We start from the raw sequence: 14,839 nt of genomic DNA on the forward strand, positions 1-14,839 counted from the left end.
AACTTTTTTGGAACAATGCAAGGTGTAAGCTAGTAGCCACAACCTATTCTGCTTTTACCTGAACTACTTCCCTTTTCCTCCTTAGTTTTCCCCCAGCTGTACTTTCACTTTCCAGTCTGAAAATGATACTGATTAGATCTCTTATATAATTGGGCAAAGGCTGGATTTAGAAGGCTTTATTTTATTTATTACATTTTATAGCTTTCTTTAGAGATTATATAATTTTTATAGTTTTATAAAATTATATTAATAATTTTATATAATTATTATATAAATAATTCAGGGCCTGGCTGGTGGCTCAGTGGATATATCATCGGCCTGGCGTATGCATGTCCCAGGTTCGATTCCCAGTTAGGGCACACAGGAGAAGCGATCATCTGCTTCTCTCCCACCTTCCTCTTCTCTCCCTTTTCCTCTACCGCAGCCAGTGGCTTGATTGGTTCAAGCATGGCCCCGAACACTGAGGATTAGTTCAGTTGGTCCAAACACGTCAGCATCAGGTGCTAAAAATAGTGTGGTGCGAAAAATAGCTCAGTACTAGCATATCAGCCCCAGATGGGGTTGTCAGGTGGATCCTGGTCGGGGTTCATGTGAGAATCTGCCTATCTCCTCACCTCTCACCTAAAATAAAAAATAACTCAAATAACATTAGGACTTTTATAATGAATAGCTTTATTAGAGACCCAGGATAAAAACAATAGGGATATTTGGCACCAGTCCATGACAGTGAAAAGTAATGAAGTAATCTATTCTTTTAAATGTATGTTTGTAACTTTTTATTTCACAGAGATGGAAAAAAAGTTGAAGGAAGAGAGAGAAGCTCGAGAGAAGGCTGAAAACAGAGTTGTTCAAATTGAAAAACAGTGTTCCATGCTAGATGTTGATTTGAAACAATCTCAGCAGAAGCTCGAGCATTTGACTGAAAGTAAAGAAAGAATGGAGGATGAAGTAAGAAAAATAGGCAGTGCTCATTTTGTTTATTTTATGAAAGAGAAACAATTACACATTATGTCTGAAAAGTCATTATATATAATTTGAACAACATTGAAGAAATTTGAATGAAATAACCTATATGTGTTTGTGTTCACTGCTATATGGTCACTATGATATCCCTAGTTCTTAAGAATTTTTATCTTCAAATAGTTATTAAACATTCATAACAGAGGGTTTATGCCATTTTGCACTGACAGTACAACTGTGTAGAAGTGTCATAGCTCCTCCTCTGACTATCTGCTTTAAAAAAGAAACAAAACAAAACCTGTTTTTATTGAAAAGTAGTCTATAATCCCAAAGAGGAACATTGCTGTTATGTTTCCAAAAAAAGTGTTTAACAGGCTTGACTGGCTTAGATTATAGAAAGCATAAGGTACACATTTACGAAGCATTAATAAAAAAACAAAATGTCATTATATCCTTGTGGCTACTCTATGTATTTTAAAAATGATAGGATGAAAGTAATTAGTCCACACAAGTTAGAGAAGGAAGAAAGAAGACCAGAATAATCAGGAAAGACTTCACAAACGAGGGATAGAACACTACCATTATTTTAAAGGTTGAGAAAGACCTCAGAAATTAATTGTTTGAGAGTCAGAAGCCTGAGTTTGTGGAAGGAACACTATCAGTGAAGATAACAATAAAGGAATGATTGCTAAGTTCTTCACAGATAGGTAAGTAGGAACCAAGGGATTTGATCTAACCAGAGAAGGAGAGACATGTTGATTGGCGGTGGGAGAAACTTGGGAATCGAACTATTAATAGTCTCTGAAACTTAAAAAGGGAGTTATAGGTGAAAAGATTCTTTTAGGAAAACTCATTTGGTTGTATATTTAGTGGCCTAGAAATTAGCGATACCTCTTAGAATCTGTATGCAGGAAGAAAAGAATGCATGATGAAAATTTGAAAGATAATATTCAGTCACTTAAAATAATTTTTGACCATCTGTTATCCACCTGTTTCTGTACTAGGATTTGAGTTACTGAATAATATAGGTATGGTCTTGACTTTTGTGGAACTTAGAGTCCAGAGGGAAAGACATATTAAAATAGTAATGACAAGAATGGTATATACTTAAAAGAAAAAGTAGTGAGTGTTGTAAGAGTAATCTGACTAACCACATCTGAGAGTTAAAGAAGGCCTCAAAAACTTTGGAGGGTTATAAACTAGCACAAATACTTATGAGTGAACAGATAGTCACCCCTTAGGAAGTCTCCACCAAAAGTAGCTTTTTAAAAAAATTTTATTGTGTTGACATGGTTTCAAGTGTCACTTTTATACTCATCTTCTACTCAATAATTTCCACACAGGTTAGAGTAGGAAAAAGAAAAAATTTTCCCCCTAAGATCTCATATCTGAAATTTGGGGGTTAATTTGACTTATATTTATAATTAATTTGAATAATTATAAATTATAATTATAATTTGAATAATAAATTCTACAGTAGTAAACACATAGAATAATGAAGATTCTTTACACTTGATCTTAGCCAAAAGGCCAAGAAGTGATTTATAATAGAGACTCTTTAAAATACTGATATTCACTATTTGTATAAGGCATTATAATATACTGGAGATTTGATTTGTGTTTTTTCAAATAATGTCTGATAAATTTAAAGAAATTAAGATCCCAATCACTTTTCTTATTCATAGGTTAAGAATCTCACCCTGCAACTGGAGCAAGAATCAAATAAACGACTGTTCATACAAAATGAATTGAAGACTCAAGCATTTGAGGCAGACAATTTAAAAGGTCTAGAAAAGCAGATGAAACAGGAAATAAATACTTTATTGGAAGCAAAGAGATTATTAGAATTTGAGTTAGCGCAGCTTACAAAGTAAGTCTCAAAAATTAACATTCTTGATTTCTTTTTGTATTCTTCCTTGCTTATATGTTTAATATTTTATGTATTTGTAGATTATGTACTTAGAATTTATGAAAGACTTAAAAAGATTTAGAAATAAAATAATTTACTTGCAAAGAAAGTTTACAAAGAAGTTCAGGCTTTGGAAGGACAGGCTCACTAAATTAAAACAAAACATATTTAAAGAAAAAAGGAGATTATCAAGGCTACTTCTTTACAGTAAATCTGTTTATGGTGGAAAACCACAATTTTCTCATGATTTTCATATTCACAAAAGTTATCTTTTCTCACATTTTTTATTAAGGATTGTGAACAGTATCTTACAGAAAGTGTTCAAAGGTTATTTTAGTAGAATTATGTATGATTACCCTGTATTTGTTTTGTTCCTTTGGTTCGTCTCAGAACACAAAGTACCTTTTTTCTCCTGTTCTGAGATGTGATGTGCCTGCTTACTTGAAATGGAGATAAAGCCAGGTGTCAGTGTTGGTTTCAGAACTTGTATAAGGACATGCTTCAGAAATTTAATATCAAAGATAGATATATCTTATATCAATCCATGTGTATTTCCTCAAAATTTATGTTATAATATCTTCATTTGAGCTTCGTTTACAACACAGTGATACTTAGATAAGACTCAGTTTTGATGATGTTGAATTTATATTGGTGAAATTCTTTTCCCCTTTTAGAGCCACTAGTTTTCTTCTCCCAAATTAACTTTAACGCAGCATTAGTGAACATTTATTATATACCTTCTGTCAACCATATGCCTTATTAGATGCTGAAAGTACAAAGTTATTAATATCTAATATGAAAACCTAGTAGCTGCAGATGGAATTGTTCATCTTTGAAAATATGTGTCTGGGCCCTGGCCGGTTGGCTCAGTGGTAGAGCGTTGGCCTGGTGTGCAGAAGTCCTGGGTTCGATTCCCGGCCAGGGCACACAGGAGAAGCGCCCATCTGCTTCTCCACCCCTCCCCCTCTCCTTCCTCTCTGTCTCTCTCTTCCCCTCCCTCAGCGAGGCTCCATTGGAGCAAAGATGGCCCAGGTGCTGGGGATGGCTCTGTGGCCTCTGCCCCAGGCGCTAGAGTGGCTCTGGTCGCGGCAGAGCGACGCCCCAGAGGGGCAGAGCATCGCCCCCTGGTGGGCGTGCCGGGTGGATCCCGGTCGGGCGCATGCGGGAGTCTGTCTGACTGTCTCTGCCCGTTTCCAGCTTCAGAAAGATACAAAAGAAAAGAAAATATGTGTCTGTAGCTTACATGATGTCTCTGTCTTTTGAGTCTGTTCCTCTCTATTTGAGTTATGTTTATATATGTGTTACATATATAATTACATGTAATTAGTTATTTCTTTTCCTCCTTTTTCCTTACCTGTTTATTCATTCTGTCCTGCTGCATTGTTCTTAATTGGCCATAATATATAGTATTAACTAATTTTTATTATGTATTAAGTATTTTTATGTTTTTTGTTTTTAATGATTTACATACTACATAAGACATTTTAAATGTATTGCTAAAAATGCTTTTCTCTGTAAAAATTTACCAAGAAAATTATTTTATTTTTGCAATTTGCATTAATCCACAATTAATAGTCTCCTGGATATGAGTTTTGTTAGAAAAGTGTTTCCTCTGCTTTTCATAATGTCATTTTATAAGGAACAAATGGAACCAGACAGTATGGCCTAACCAAATATAATTAGTAAAGTAATACTGTATAATGAAGTATGATTTTTTAAAACAAAGGTCATTTTAGTAAACCTTTTTTATTATAGCAACTTTAAGAAACAAAGAATAATATAAAGTGTGCTATAAATAGAAGCATATGTTTAATATTTTCTCTTTTTATCTTAAGACAGTACAGAGGAAATGAAGGACAGATGCGAGAACTACAAGATCAACTTGAAGCTGAGCAGTATTTCTCGGTAATCATCATTTTTAACATATAGACTATTTAAAACCTGACTTAAAACAAGGCATTTAGAGGCCCTGGCCGGTTGGCTCAGTGGTAGAGCGTTGGCCTGGCATGCAGGTGTCCCGGTTTCGATTCCCGGCCAGGGCACACAGGAGAAGCGCCCATCTGCTTCTCCACCCCTCCCCCTCTCCTTCCTCTCTGTCTCTCTCTTCCCCTCCTGCAGCCAAGGCTCCCCTGGAGCAAAGTTGGCCAGGGCGCTGAGGATGGCTCTATGGCCTCTGCCTCAGGCGCTAGAATGGCTCTGGTTGCAACAGAGCAACGCCCCAGATGGGCAAAGCATCGCACCCTGGTGGGCATGCTGGGTGGATCCCGGTCGGGTGCATGCGGGAGTCTGTCTGACTGCCTCCCCGTTTCCAACTTCAGAAAAATTCAAAAAAAGAAGAAAAAAAAAAGAAATAAAACAAGGCATTTAAGATATTAATGTGAACTATGATTCTTTTTTAAATGACTATGAAGTGGTTTTCTCCCTTTTATATCTCCATTTCTGAATCTGGGTTTGTGATCTGTTAAGTGGTAAAGAAGTGACCATTTTTGTGCGAATATTTCCAGAATTGTCATCAAACTCTAGAGCAACATATGAGATTTATTAAGGGTTCTGTCTGCCTGGTAGCAAGTTCGGGTGGTTTAGAGTGCTACTATTATCATGTATGCATGTTACAGTAGCCTACATACATACATTTGTTCAAGAGCCTTTTCCTGTATGACTCTAGAAGCATTTTATGTGCCTGTTTTGCCTTTTCTTCATAAAAATACTCTCTTACTTGTTGCAGGCCAAGGTAATTTTACCACTACTATTGGTGAGCATTTACAGCTTTAGGACTTTATGAAAGCCTCTGAATTTTTTGTTTCTTTTTGGTACAAGCTTATGCTCTACCAATTAGATACTTGAGAGTCGAATTGTTGGATCATATGTTAGTTGTTTAACTTTATAAGAAACTGTCAACTGTTTTTTAACCTGCTATAAATACTTAGTTTTTTCTTATCACTTGTTTTGCAGACACTTTATAAAACCCAGGTAAAGGAACTTAAGGAAGAACTTGAAGAAAAGAACAGAGAAAATTTAAAGAAAATACAAGAACTACAAAATGAGAAGTATGTTTATTTTTCTTTAGACTAAGAATCAATATTACAACAAAGTATTCTTAACTTAAAATTTAAAGATAGAGATTAGATGTGACATTATTCTGATAGCATGGTATGGCAAATCATGTTGAATTAATTCAAAACAAATCAAGCTAGATTTAGGCTAAAGTTTACCTTTATGGTGAAGAAATAGTTTACTGTATTAACACTATAGCAAATTGTACAGAGACTCACTAAACTGTGACAGTAAATTATTTTTAAGGTCTCTTTTAAAAAAAACACCTGAATACAAATTGGGTATTAGATGAAATAAAATTATTAATTTTGATACATTTGATTAAAAAAAGGGGGTCTCAATTTTCTATTTGTATATAAATTGTTCATGCTGTATTTGCAAGTCATTTTATATTAGGTAAAGGTATTTAAGGTCTTCTTTATGTGAAATTAACCTGAGATCTTAGAACAGGGGTCCCCAAACTACAGCCCGCAGGCCACATGCAGCCCCCTGAGGCCACTTATCCGGCCCCCACCACACTTCCGGAAGGGGCACCTCTTTCATTGGTGGTCAGTGAGAGGAGCATAGTTCTCATTGAAATACTGGTCAGTTTGTTGATTTAAATTTACTTGTTCTTTATTTTAAATGTTATATTTGTTCCATTTGTTTTTTACTTTAAAATAAGATATGTGCAGTGTGCATAGGGATTTGTTCATAGTTTTTTTTATAGTCCGGCCCTCCAATGGTCTGAGGGACAGTGAACTGGCCCCCTGTGTAAAAAGTTTGGGGACCCCTGTCTTAGAATATGTGCTTTGGACCTTAGAAAGAGAAGACCTTTTAAAGCTACTTAAATTTATTCATTTTAGTTGGGAGGGGGAGAGAAAGAGAGAAGGGAGGAGAGGAGCAGGAAGCATCAACTTTATTTTTTTTTTTTACAGAGACAGAGAGAGAGTCAGAGAGAGGGAGAGACAGGGACAGACAGACAGGCAGGAAGGCAGAGAGATGAGAAGCATCAATCATTAGTTTTTCCTTGCAGCATCTTAGCTGTTCATTGATTGCTTTCTCGTATGTGCCTTGACCGTGGGGCTACAGCAGACCGAGTAAGCCCTTGCTTGAGCCAGCGACCTTGGGTCCAAGCTGGTGAGCTTTGCTCAAACCAGATGAGCCCTGACCAGGCGGTGGCGCAGTGGACTGAGTGTCGGACTGGAATGTGGAGGACCCAGGTTCGAGACCCTGAGGTCTCCAGCTTGAGTGCTGTGATTGGGGCACCAGAACTACTATGTTTTTAGAGGATTGACATGTTTGTTCTTGTTTCATCTATTTAAGAGAAAATATTGATCATTACTATTATAAGCACAATACTTCAGCCAGAGAAGTAATTATTAGTAAATTTTGGTTTTCTCAAGTGCTTCAGGATCTAGGTCAGAGACAGATAAAATTAATGTAGATGACTATAACAAAGTGCTGTTGGAATATATTGAAGGGATATATACTGCATGTGGCATTCATAAAACATTTCCCAAGTGACAACTGAGAAAAAGAAGAATTCACTAGAGAATAGGATATGGGGAAGGGGAAATTTACGCAGAAGCCAATCTGTGATTTTGGCAACAGCAAATGACTTAGTTTGAAGGTAGAGAGACAGTTGGTGACAGGTAATACTACAGAGATAAACCTGAGTTAGATTACAAAGGACCTTGTGTGTCATGCTAAAAGGAATTTAGAATTTCCTCTTGTAGCACTTACCCCTCCTATTATATTATAGAATTTGCTCACTTATTTTCTTAATTTTTCTTTTTTTTTCACCAGAACTTAAGCTCAAACATTGAAGAGCAGGAAGTTTTGTTCTTGTTGTTCTCTGTTGTATATCCACATCACCTAGAATAGGGCCTTGCAATAAGTATTCCATACATATTGAATGAATGAATGAAAATTTTAAACTAGGAATTGAAAAAATATTATTTTAGAAAGCTCCTCTTTTTAGAGTGGAGAATGGATTAAGTGAGGGAACGTTGGGTGGATATAAGCCCACTTATACTGCAATTGGTGTAAGCTAAATGTAAAATTATAGTGGAACTTCACAGTAAAAGAAGAGGAAAGTACATGAGGGAAAAACAGGAAAGTAGAAGCAGTAGGATTTGTAGATTTGGGGACAGGGAGGTAAAGGCTAGGGAAAATTTCAGGCCAACTCTTGAGTTTCTGACCAGGACAATTGTGTTGATTGTAGCGCTAGTCCCTGAGTTAAGGAGTTATGAGAAGTGGGGAGGCCCTTGCCGGTTGGCTCAGTGGTAGAGCATAAGCCCAGCGTGTGGGTGTCCCAGGTTTGATTCTTGGTCAGAGCACACAGGAGAAGTGACTATCTACTTTCCCACCCCTTCCCCTCCTCTGTCTTTCTCTCTCTCCCCCTCCTGTAGCCAGGACTTAATTTGTTCGAGCATGTGGGTTCCAGACACTAAGGATGGCTCCATGGAGCCACCACCTCAGATGCTAAAAATAGCTCAGTTGCGAGCATGGACCCAGATGAGCAGAGCATCTGCCCCAGACACGGGTTGCCAGGTGGATTGGTTGGGGCTCATGTGGGAGTCTGTCCCTCTATCTCCCCTCCTCTCACTTGGAAAAGAAAAAATAATTAATGAATTAATTAATTTTTAAAAGGGAGGGGAGATTATATTATTTCTGTTTCAGACCTATTTGAGGTGTCTGTGGATATTCAAAGAGAAATATTTGAGTTCAGACAATTGAGTTCATACTGCTTCAGAACTCAAAGAAAAGATAAGGACTTGAAGCTGATTTGACAGTCATTGCATACTGAAACCACTAAGATAGATGGGATTTGTTAAGATGATTGTGTATATCAGAGTTTATGAACTCATGAGCCTATAATAGCATACATTAGCTGGCTTGAAGTTAGTTGGATGTAAGCATGGGTACATTCATTGTGTGAGTTGTAATGATTATAACAAACTGAAGAGTTTATGTCCTCAGTTCTAACCATTTGCTGCCACATGGTAACACTGACTGAATATTTCAAGATCTTCTGGGTTTTTTTTGAGAGAAGCCAGAAATCTCAATTTTTATATGAAATGTTGATCCAAATTTATTTTGTGTGTATGTGTCTAGAGGGAGGTAGGGGATCACTGATGAGGGTTCATTTGACCCCCAAGACAATAATTTATAACTCTTAGTGTATGACTAGAAGATATTAAAGGCTGAAGACAGACGGCTAGCTCTTTATATTCTTAAGGATTGGGCAGAGGAAGGAAAAGTAAGAAGTAATCAGTAATACAAGGAGAAAACCACAGTTAGGTTATCAGAAAGACTAGGGGAATGTATTTAAAAAAAAAAAAAAGAGCCCTGGCCGGTTGGCTCAGTGGTAGAGCGTCGGCCTGGTGTGCAGAAGTCCCGGGTTCGATTCCCGGCCAGGGCACACAGGAGAAGCGCCCATCTGCTTCTCCACCCCTCCCCCTCTCCTTCCTCTCTGTCTCTCTTTTCCCCTCCCACAGCGTGGCTCCATTGGAGCAAAGATGGCCCGGGCGCTGGGGATGGCTCCTTGGCCTCTGCCCCAGGTGCTAGAGTGGCTCTGGTCGCAACAGAGAGACGCCCTGGAGGGGCAGAGCATCACCCCCTGGTGGGCGCACCGGGTGGATCCCAGTTGGGCGCATGCGGGAGTCTGTCTGACTGTCTCTCTTCAGAAAATACAAAAAAAAAAAAAAAGAAAGGGATTTGACCCTGGCCGGTTGGCTCAGTGGTAGAGCATCAGTCCAGCGTGTGGAAGTCCCGGGTTCGATTCCCAGCCAGGGCACACAGGAGAAGTGCCCATCTGCTTATCCACCCTTCCCCCTCTCCTTTCTCTCTATCTCTCTCTTCCCCTCCCAGCAGCCAAGGCTCCATTGGAGCAAAGTTGGCCCAAGTGCTGAGGATGGCTCCACGGCCTGTGCTCAGGTGCTTGAATGGCTCCAGTTGCAACCAGGGCAATGCCCCAGATGGGCAGAACATCGCCCCCTAGTGGGCTTGCCAGGTGGATCCCAGTCAGGCGCATGCGGGAGTCTGTCTCTCTGCCTTCCCACTTCTCACTTCAGAAAAATACAAAAAAGGGGGGGGGGCTTAAAGTGCCAAATACACAGAAAGGTCTAGAAAGAACAAACATAGGAAAGCAACCAAAAATGGGGAGACAGCCTGACCAGGTGGTGGCGCAGTGGATAGAGCGTCGGACTGGGATGCAGAGAACGCAGGTTGGAGACCCCGAGGTCACCAGCTTGAGCGCGGGCTCATCTGGTTTGAGCAAAAAGCCCACCAGCTTGAATTCAAGGTCGCTGGGTCCAACAAGGGGTTACTCAGTCTGCTGAAGGCCTGCGGTCAAGGCACATATGAGAAAGCAATCAATGAACAACTAAGGTGTTGCAACGCGCAATGAAAAACTGATGATTGATGCTTCTCATCTCTCTCCGTTCCCATCTGTCTGTCCCTGTCTATCCCTCTCTCTGACTCACTCTCTGTCTCTGTAAAAAAATAAATAAATAAAAAATGGGGAGACAAAGAAGCAGGTCCCAAGTAAAAAACAGAAGAAATCTCCAGAAAAATACCAGATACAGAGTCAAAGCAACGGTTATAAGAATGCTCAAGAAACTTAGTGATAACTTCAACAGCGTAAAAAAGGACATCAAAACCATAAATAAGAACCAGTCAGAAATGAAGGAAACACTAATGAAATAAAGGATAGTTTACAAAGAATCAGCAGCATAGTAGATGATGTTGAGAATTAGATCAGCAATTTGGAATATAAGGAAGGAAAGCACCCAATTAAAACAGCAAAAAGAAAAAATAATAAAAAAACATAGTGTAAGGAGTGTAAGATAGTGTAAGGAGGCTTTGGGAAAACTTCAAGTATGCCAACATTTGCGTCATGGGAATGCCAGAAAGAGAAGAGAGAGTGTAAGAAATTGAAAACCTATTCTAAAAAATAATGTCAGGTTTGACCTGTGGTGGTGCAGTGAATAAAGCATCAACGTAGAACTCTGGTAGGCAAACTGTGGCTCGTGGGCCCCTTGAGTGTGGCTCTTCCACAAAATACCACATGCAGGCACTACCTCGATAAGGAATGTACCTACCTATATACTTTAAGTTTAAAAAATTTGACTCTCGCCCTGGCCGGTTGGCTCAGTGGTAGAGCATCGGCCTGGCGTGCGGAAGTCCCGGGTTCGATTTCCGGCCAGGGCACACAGGAGAAGTGCCCATCTGCTTCTCCACCCCTCCCCCTCTCCTTCCTCTCTGTCTCTCTCTTCCCCTCCCACAGCCGAAGCTCCATTGGAGCAAAAAATGGCCCGGGCGCTGGGGATGGCTCCTTGGCCTCTGCCCCAGGCGCTAGAGTGGCTCTGGTCAGGACAGAGCGACACCCCAGATGGGCAGAGCATCACCCCCTGGTGGGCGTGCCGGGTGGATCCCGGTCGGGCGCATGCGAGAGTCTGTCTGACTGCCTCCCCGTTTCCACCTTCAGAAAAGTACAAAAAAAAAATTTTTTTTTGACTCTCAAAAGAAATTTTAATCATTGTACTGTTAATATTTGGCTCTGTTGACTGATGAGTTTGCTGACCATTGACCTAGAACACTGAGGTTGTTGGTTCAAAACCCTGGGCTTGCCTGGTCAAGGCACATATGGGAGTTGATGCTTTCTGCTCCTTCCCCTCTTCTCTCTCTCTTTATCTCTCTCTCTCCTCTCTCTAAAATAAATAAAATCTTTTTTAAAAAGAAAGAGAAAGAAAAAATAATGACAGAAAACTTCCCAAACCTGATGAAGAAAATAGACATACAAATCTAGGAGGCTCAGAAATCCAGACAAGATGAACCCGAAAAGGCCCACACCAAGACACATCATAATTAAGATGCAAAAGGTTAAAGACAAAGAAAGAATCTTAAAAGCAGCCAGAGAAAAGCAGTTAGTTACCTACAAGGAAGTTCCCATAAGACTGTCAGCTGATTCCTCAGCAGGAATGTTTCAGGCCAGAAGGGTGGCAAGAAATATTCAAAGTGATGAAAAGCAAAGACCAAGATTACTGTACCCAGCAAAGCTATTATTTAGAATCGAAGGTCATATAAAGAGCTTCACAGACAAAAAATAAGATGAAGGAGCTCTTCACCACCAAACCAGTATTACACAAAATGTTAAAGGGTCTTCTTTAAGAAGAAGAAGAAAAGATTTTTTAAAATGTTAACAGTAAAATGTTAATAAATAATATCGATCAACAGTTAAATCTAAAAAACAAAATAACCAATGAAGCAGAACAGAAACAGATTCATAGATATAGAGAATATTTTGAGAGTTGCCAGATGAGAGGGGCACTGGGGATAGAGGTGGAAAACCCTGAAGGGATTAAGAAGTACAAATTGGTTGTTACAGAATAGTCACAGGGATAGGCATAGGGCATATAGTCAGTAATATTCTAATAACTATGTATGGTGTCAATTAGGTACGAGATTTATCAGGATAATCAGTTATGTAATCTCTAATATCTGGGGTGTATGCCTGAAACTGTAGTATAATAATGCATGTCACTTGTGATTGAAAAATAAAAAATGATTTAAAAATTGAAAAGTTAGCCCTGGCTGATTGGCTCAGTGGTAGAGTGTCAGCTGGTGTGTGGACGATGTCCTGGATTCAATTCCCAGCCAGGGCACACAGGAGAAGCACCCATCTGCTTCTTCACCCCTCCTCCTCTCACTTCTCTCTCTCTCTCTCTCTCTATCTATCTCTCTCTCTCTTTCTCTATCTCTATCTCTCTATCTCTTTTCTCCTCCCCTCCTGCAGCCAAGGTCAATTAGAGCGAGTTGACCCTGGTCACTGAGGATGGCTCCATGGCCTCTGCCTCAGGCACTAAAAAACTCTGGTTGCAGTGGAGCAAGGGCCCCAGATGGGCACAGTATCCCCACCTGGTGGGCTTGCCAGGTGTATTCCTGTTGGGTTGCATGTGGGAGTCTGTCTCTGCCTCCCCTCCTCTCACTAAATAAAAAAAATTGGGGTTTTGGTTTTTTTTTGTATTTTTCTGAAGTTGGAAACAGGGCGGCAGTCAGACAGACTCCCGCATGCGCCCAACTGAGATCCACCCGGCATGCCCACCAGGGGGCGATGCTCTGCCCATCTGGGGCGTTGCTCTGTTGCAACCAGAGCCATACTAGCGCCTGAGGCAGAGGCCACGGAGCCATCCTCAGCGCCCGGGCCAACTCTGCTCCAATGGAGCCTTTGCTGCAGGAGGGGAAGAGAGAGAGAAAGAGGAAGGAGAGAGGGAGGGGTGGAGAAGCAGACGGGCGCTTCTCCTGTGTGCCCTGGCTGGGAATCGAACCCGGGACTCCTGCACGCCAGGCCGACACTCTACCACTGAGCAAACCTGCCAGTGCCAAAAAAATTTTTTTTAATTAAAAATTTTTTAAAGAAGGAAGGTCCATTGTATTTAAGGTTGTTAGATATCATATTTCCCCACATATAAAACACTCCCATGTATAAGACGCACCTTAATTTTGGGGCCTGAAATTTGAATAAAAATGTATTACATAAAGTTATTGAACTCAGGTTTTATTCATCATAAAATTCATCCAACTCATCACTGTCAACACTCCTATCCATTAGCTTATCTTCATCTGTGTCTGATGACGAATCACTGTCTTCAACAATGAACGCAAAAACATGTGCGAAAAAGTGGGAAATGCAAGTAAAAAAATCTACAACTACTGTGTAAGACGCACCCAATATTAAGACCCCAAGTTTTTCAGAAAAGGTTGCGTCTTATACGTGAGGAAATACAGTATACTGGTGAAAACAGTTCCTAAATAGTGATGCATATAGATACTATTTAAATGAGATGTGGGAAGGGAATCAGAGTGGCAAAAGTTGCACATCTATTCTTTTGATTAAAACAAAATTTCTGAACATTTCTTGTTGGCCAGATACCTTTATAGGCATTTGGAGTATAGAAGTGAACAAGAACAAAGCCCCTGTTTATAACCTTATAATCTAGAAAAATCGGGAATTATTGACAAATTGATTTCTTTAAGGAGATGAGGGTGATCGAGAGATTGTCCTTAAACATTAGTAAAGACAGGTTTTTCGGGCTGACCATGTGGTGGTGCAGTAGACAGAGCATTGACCTGGGAAATTTGAAACCCTGAGGTTGCCAGCTTGAGTTCGGGCTCATCAGCTTGAGCTTGAGTGGTTTGAGCGCGGGCTCACTAGCTTGAGCACAGGGTTGCTGACTTGAGCATGGGATCATACATACCATCCCAAGGTTGCTGGCATGAGAAAGGGGTCACTGGCTCAGAAGGAGCCCCTCACCAATCAAGGCACTTATGAGAAGCAATCAGTGAACAACTAAAATGACACAGCTATGAGTTGATATGTCTCATCTGTCTCCCTTCCTGTCTCTCTTGCTTCCTCGCTTAAAATAAAAAAGGACAGGTCTTAGGTTTTTTACTATGGAGAGTTGTGAAGGAAGCCTGGATGAAAATAGTTGCAGATAATTTTACCATGAACCATCTCATTTTTTGCTTACTCTTCACAATTGCACAGCCTATGATAGAAGTATAATTTGTGATAAATAGGTTTTCTGGCATTTTAAAGTATACCATATTTCCCCATGTATAAGATGCACCCTTTTTCAAAAATTCTGGGGTCTATAAACTGGGTGAGTCTTACACAGTGGTTGTAGATTATTTTTAACTTGCATTTCCCAGTTTTTCTTGTTTTTGCACTCATTGTTGAAGACAGATTCGTCATCAGACACAGATGAGGACAAGCTAATGGGTAGATGGGAGTTTTGACAGTGATGAGAAGAAGTTGTATGAATTTTATGATGAATAAAACTTGAGTTCATTAACTTTATATAATTTTTTTTTTCAAATTTCGGGCCCCAGAATTAAGGTTTGTCTTACATGGGAGCATCTTATACATGG

At 39.8% G+C, this 14,839-nt stretch overlaps 1 protein-coding gene across 1 annotated transcript in view; it reads left to right on the top strand.

Moving 5' to 3' along the window:
• ROCK1 (Rho associated coiled-coil containing protein kinase 1) overlaps positions 1–14,839 on the top strand; it is a 153,819-nt gene that overhangs the window by 108,616 nt on the left and 30,364 nt on the right. The window contains exons 19-22 of the mRNA XM_066247593.1: positions 788–948; positions 2,646–2,830; positions 4,705–4,774; positions 5,822–5,916. Coding sequence (XP_066103690.1) covers positions 788–948; positions 2,646–2,830; positions 4,705–4,774; positions 5,822–5,916 — 511 coding nt within the window. The remainder of the gene's footprint in view (positions 1–787; positions 949–2,645; positions 2,831–4,704; positions 4,775–5,821; positions 5,917–14,839) is intronic.

The sequence above is a fragment of the Saccopteryx bilineata genome, chromosome 11, assembly GCF_036850765.1.
Source record: "Saccopteryx bilineata isolate mSacBil1 chromosome 11, mSacBil1_pri_phased_curated, whole genome shotgun sequence".
Taxonomy (NCBI): domain Eukaryota; kingdom Metazoa; phylum Chordata; class Mammalia; order Chiroptera; family Emballonuridae; genus Saccopteryx; species Saccopteryx bilineata.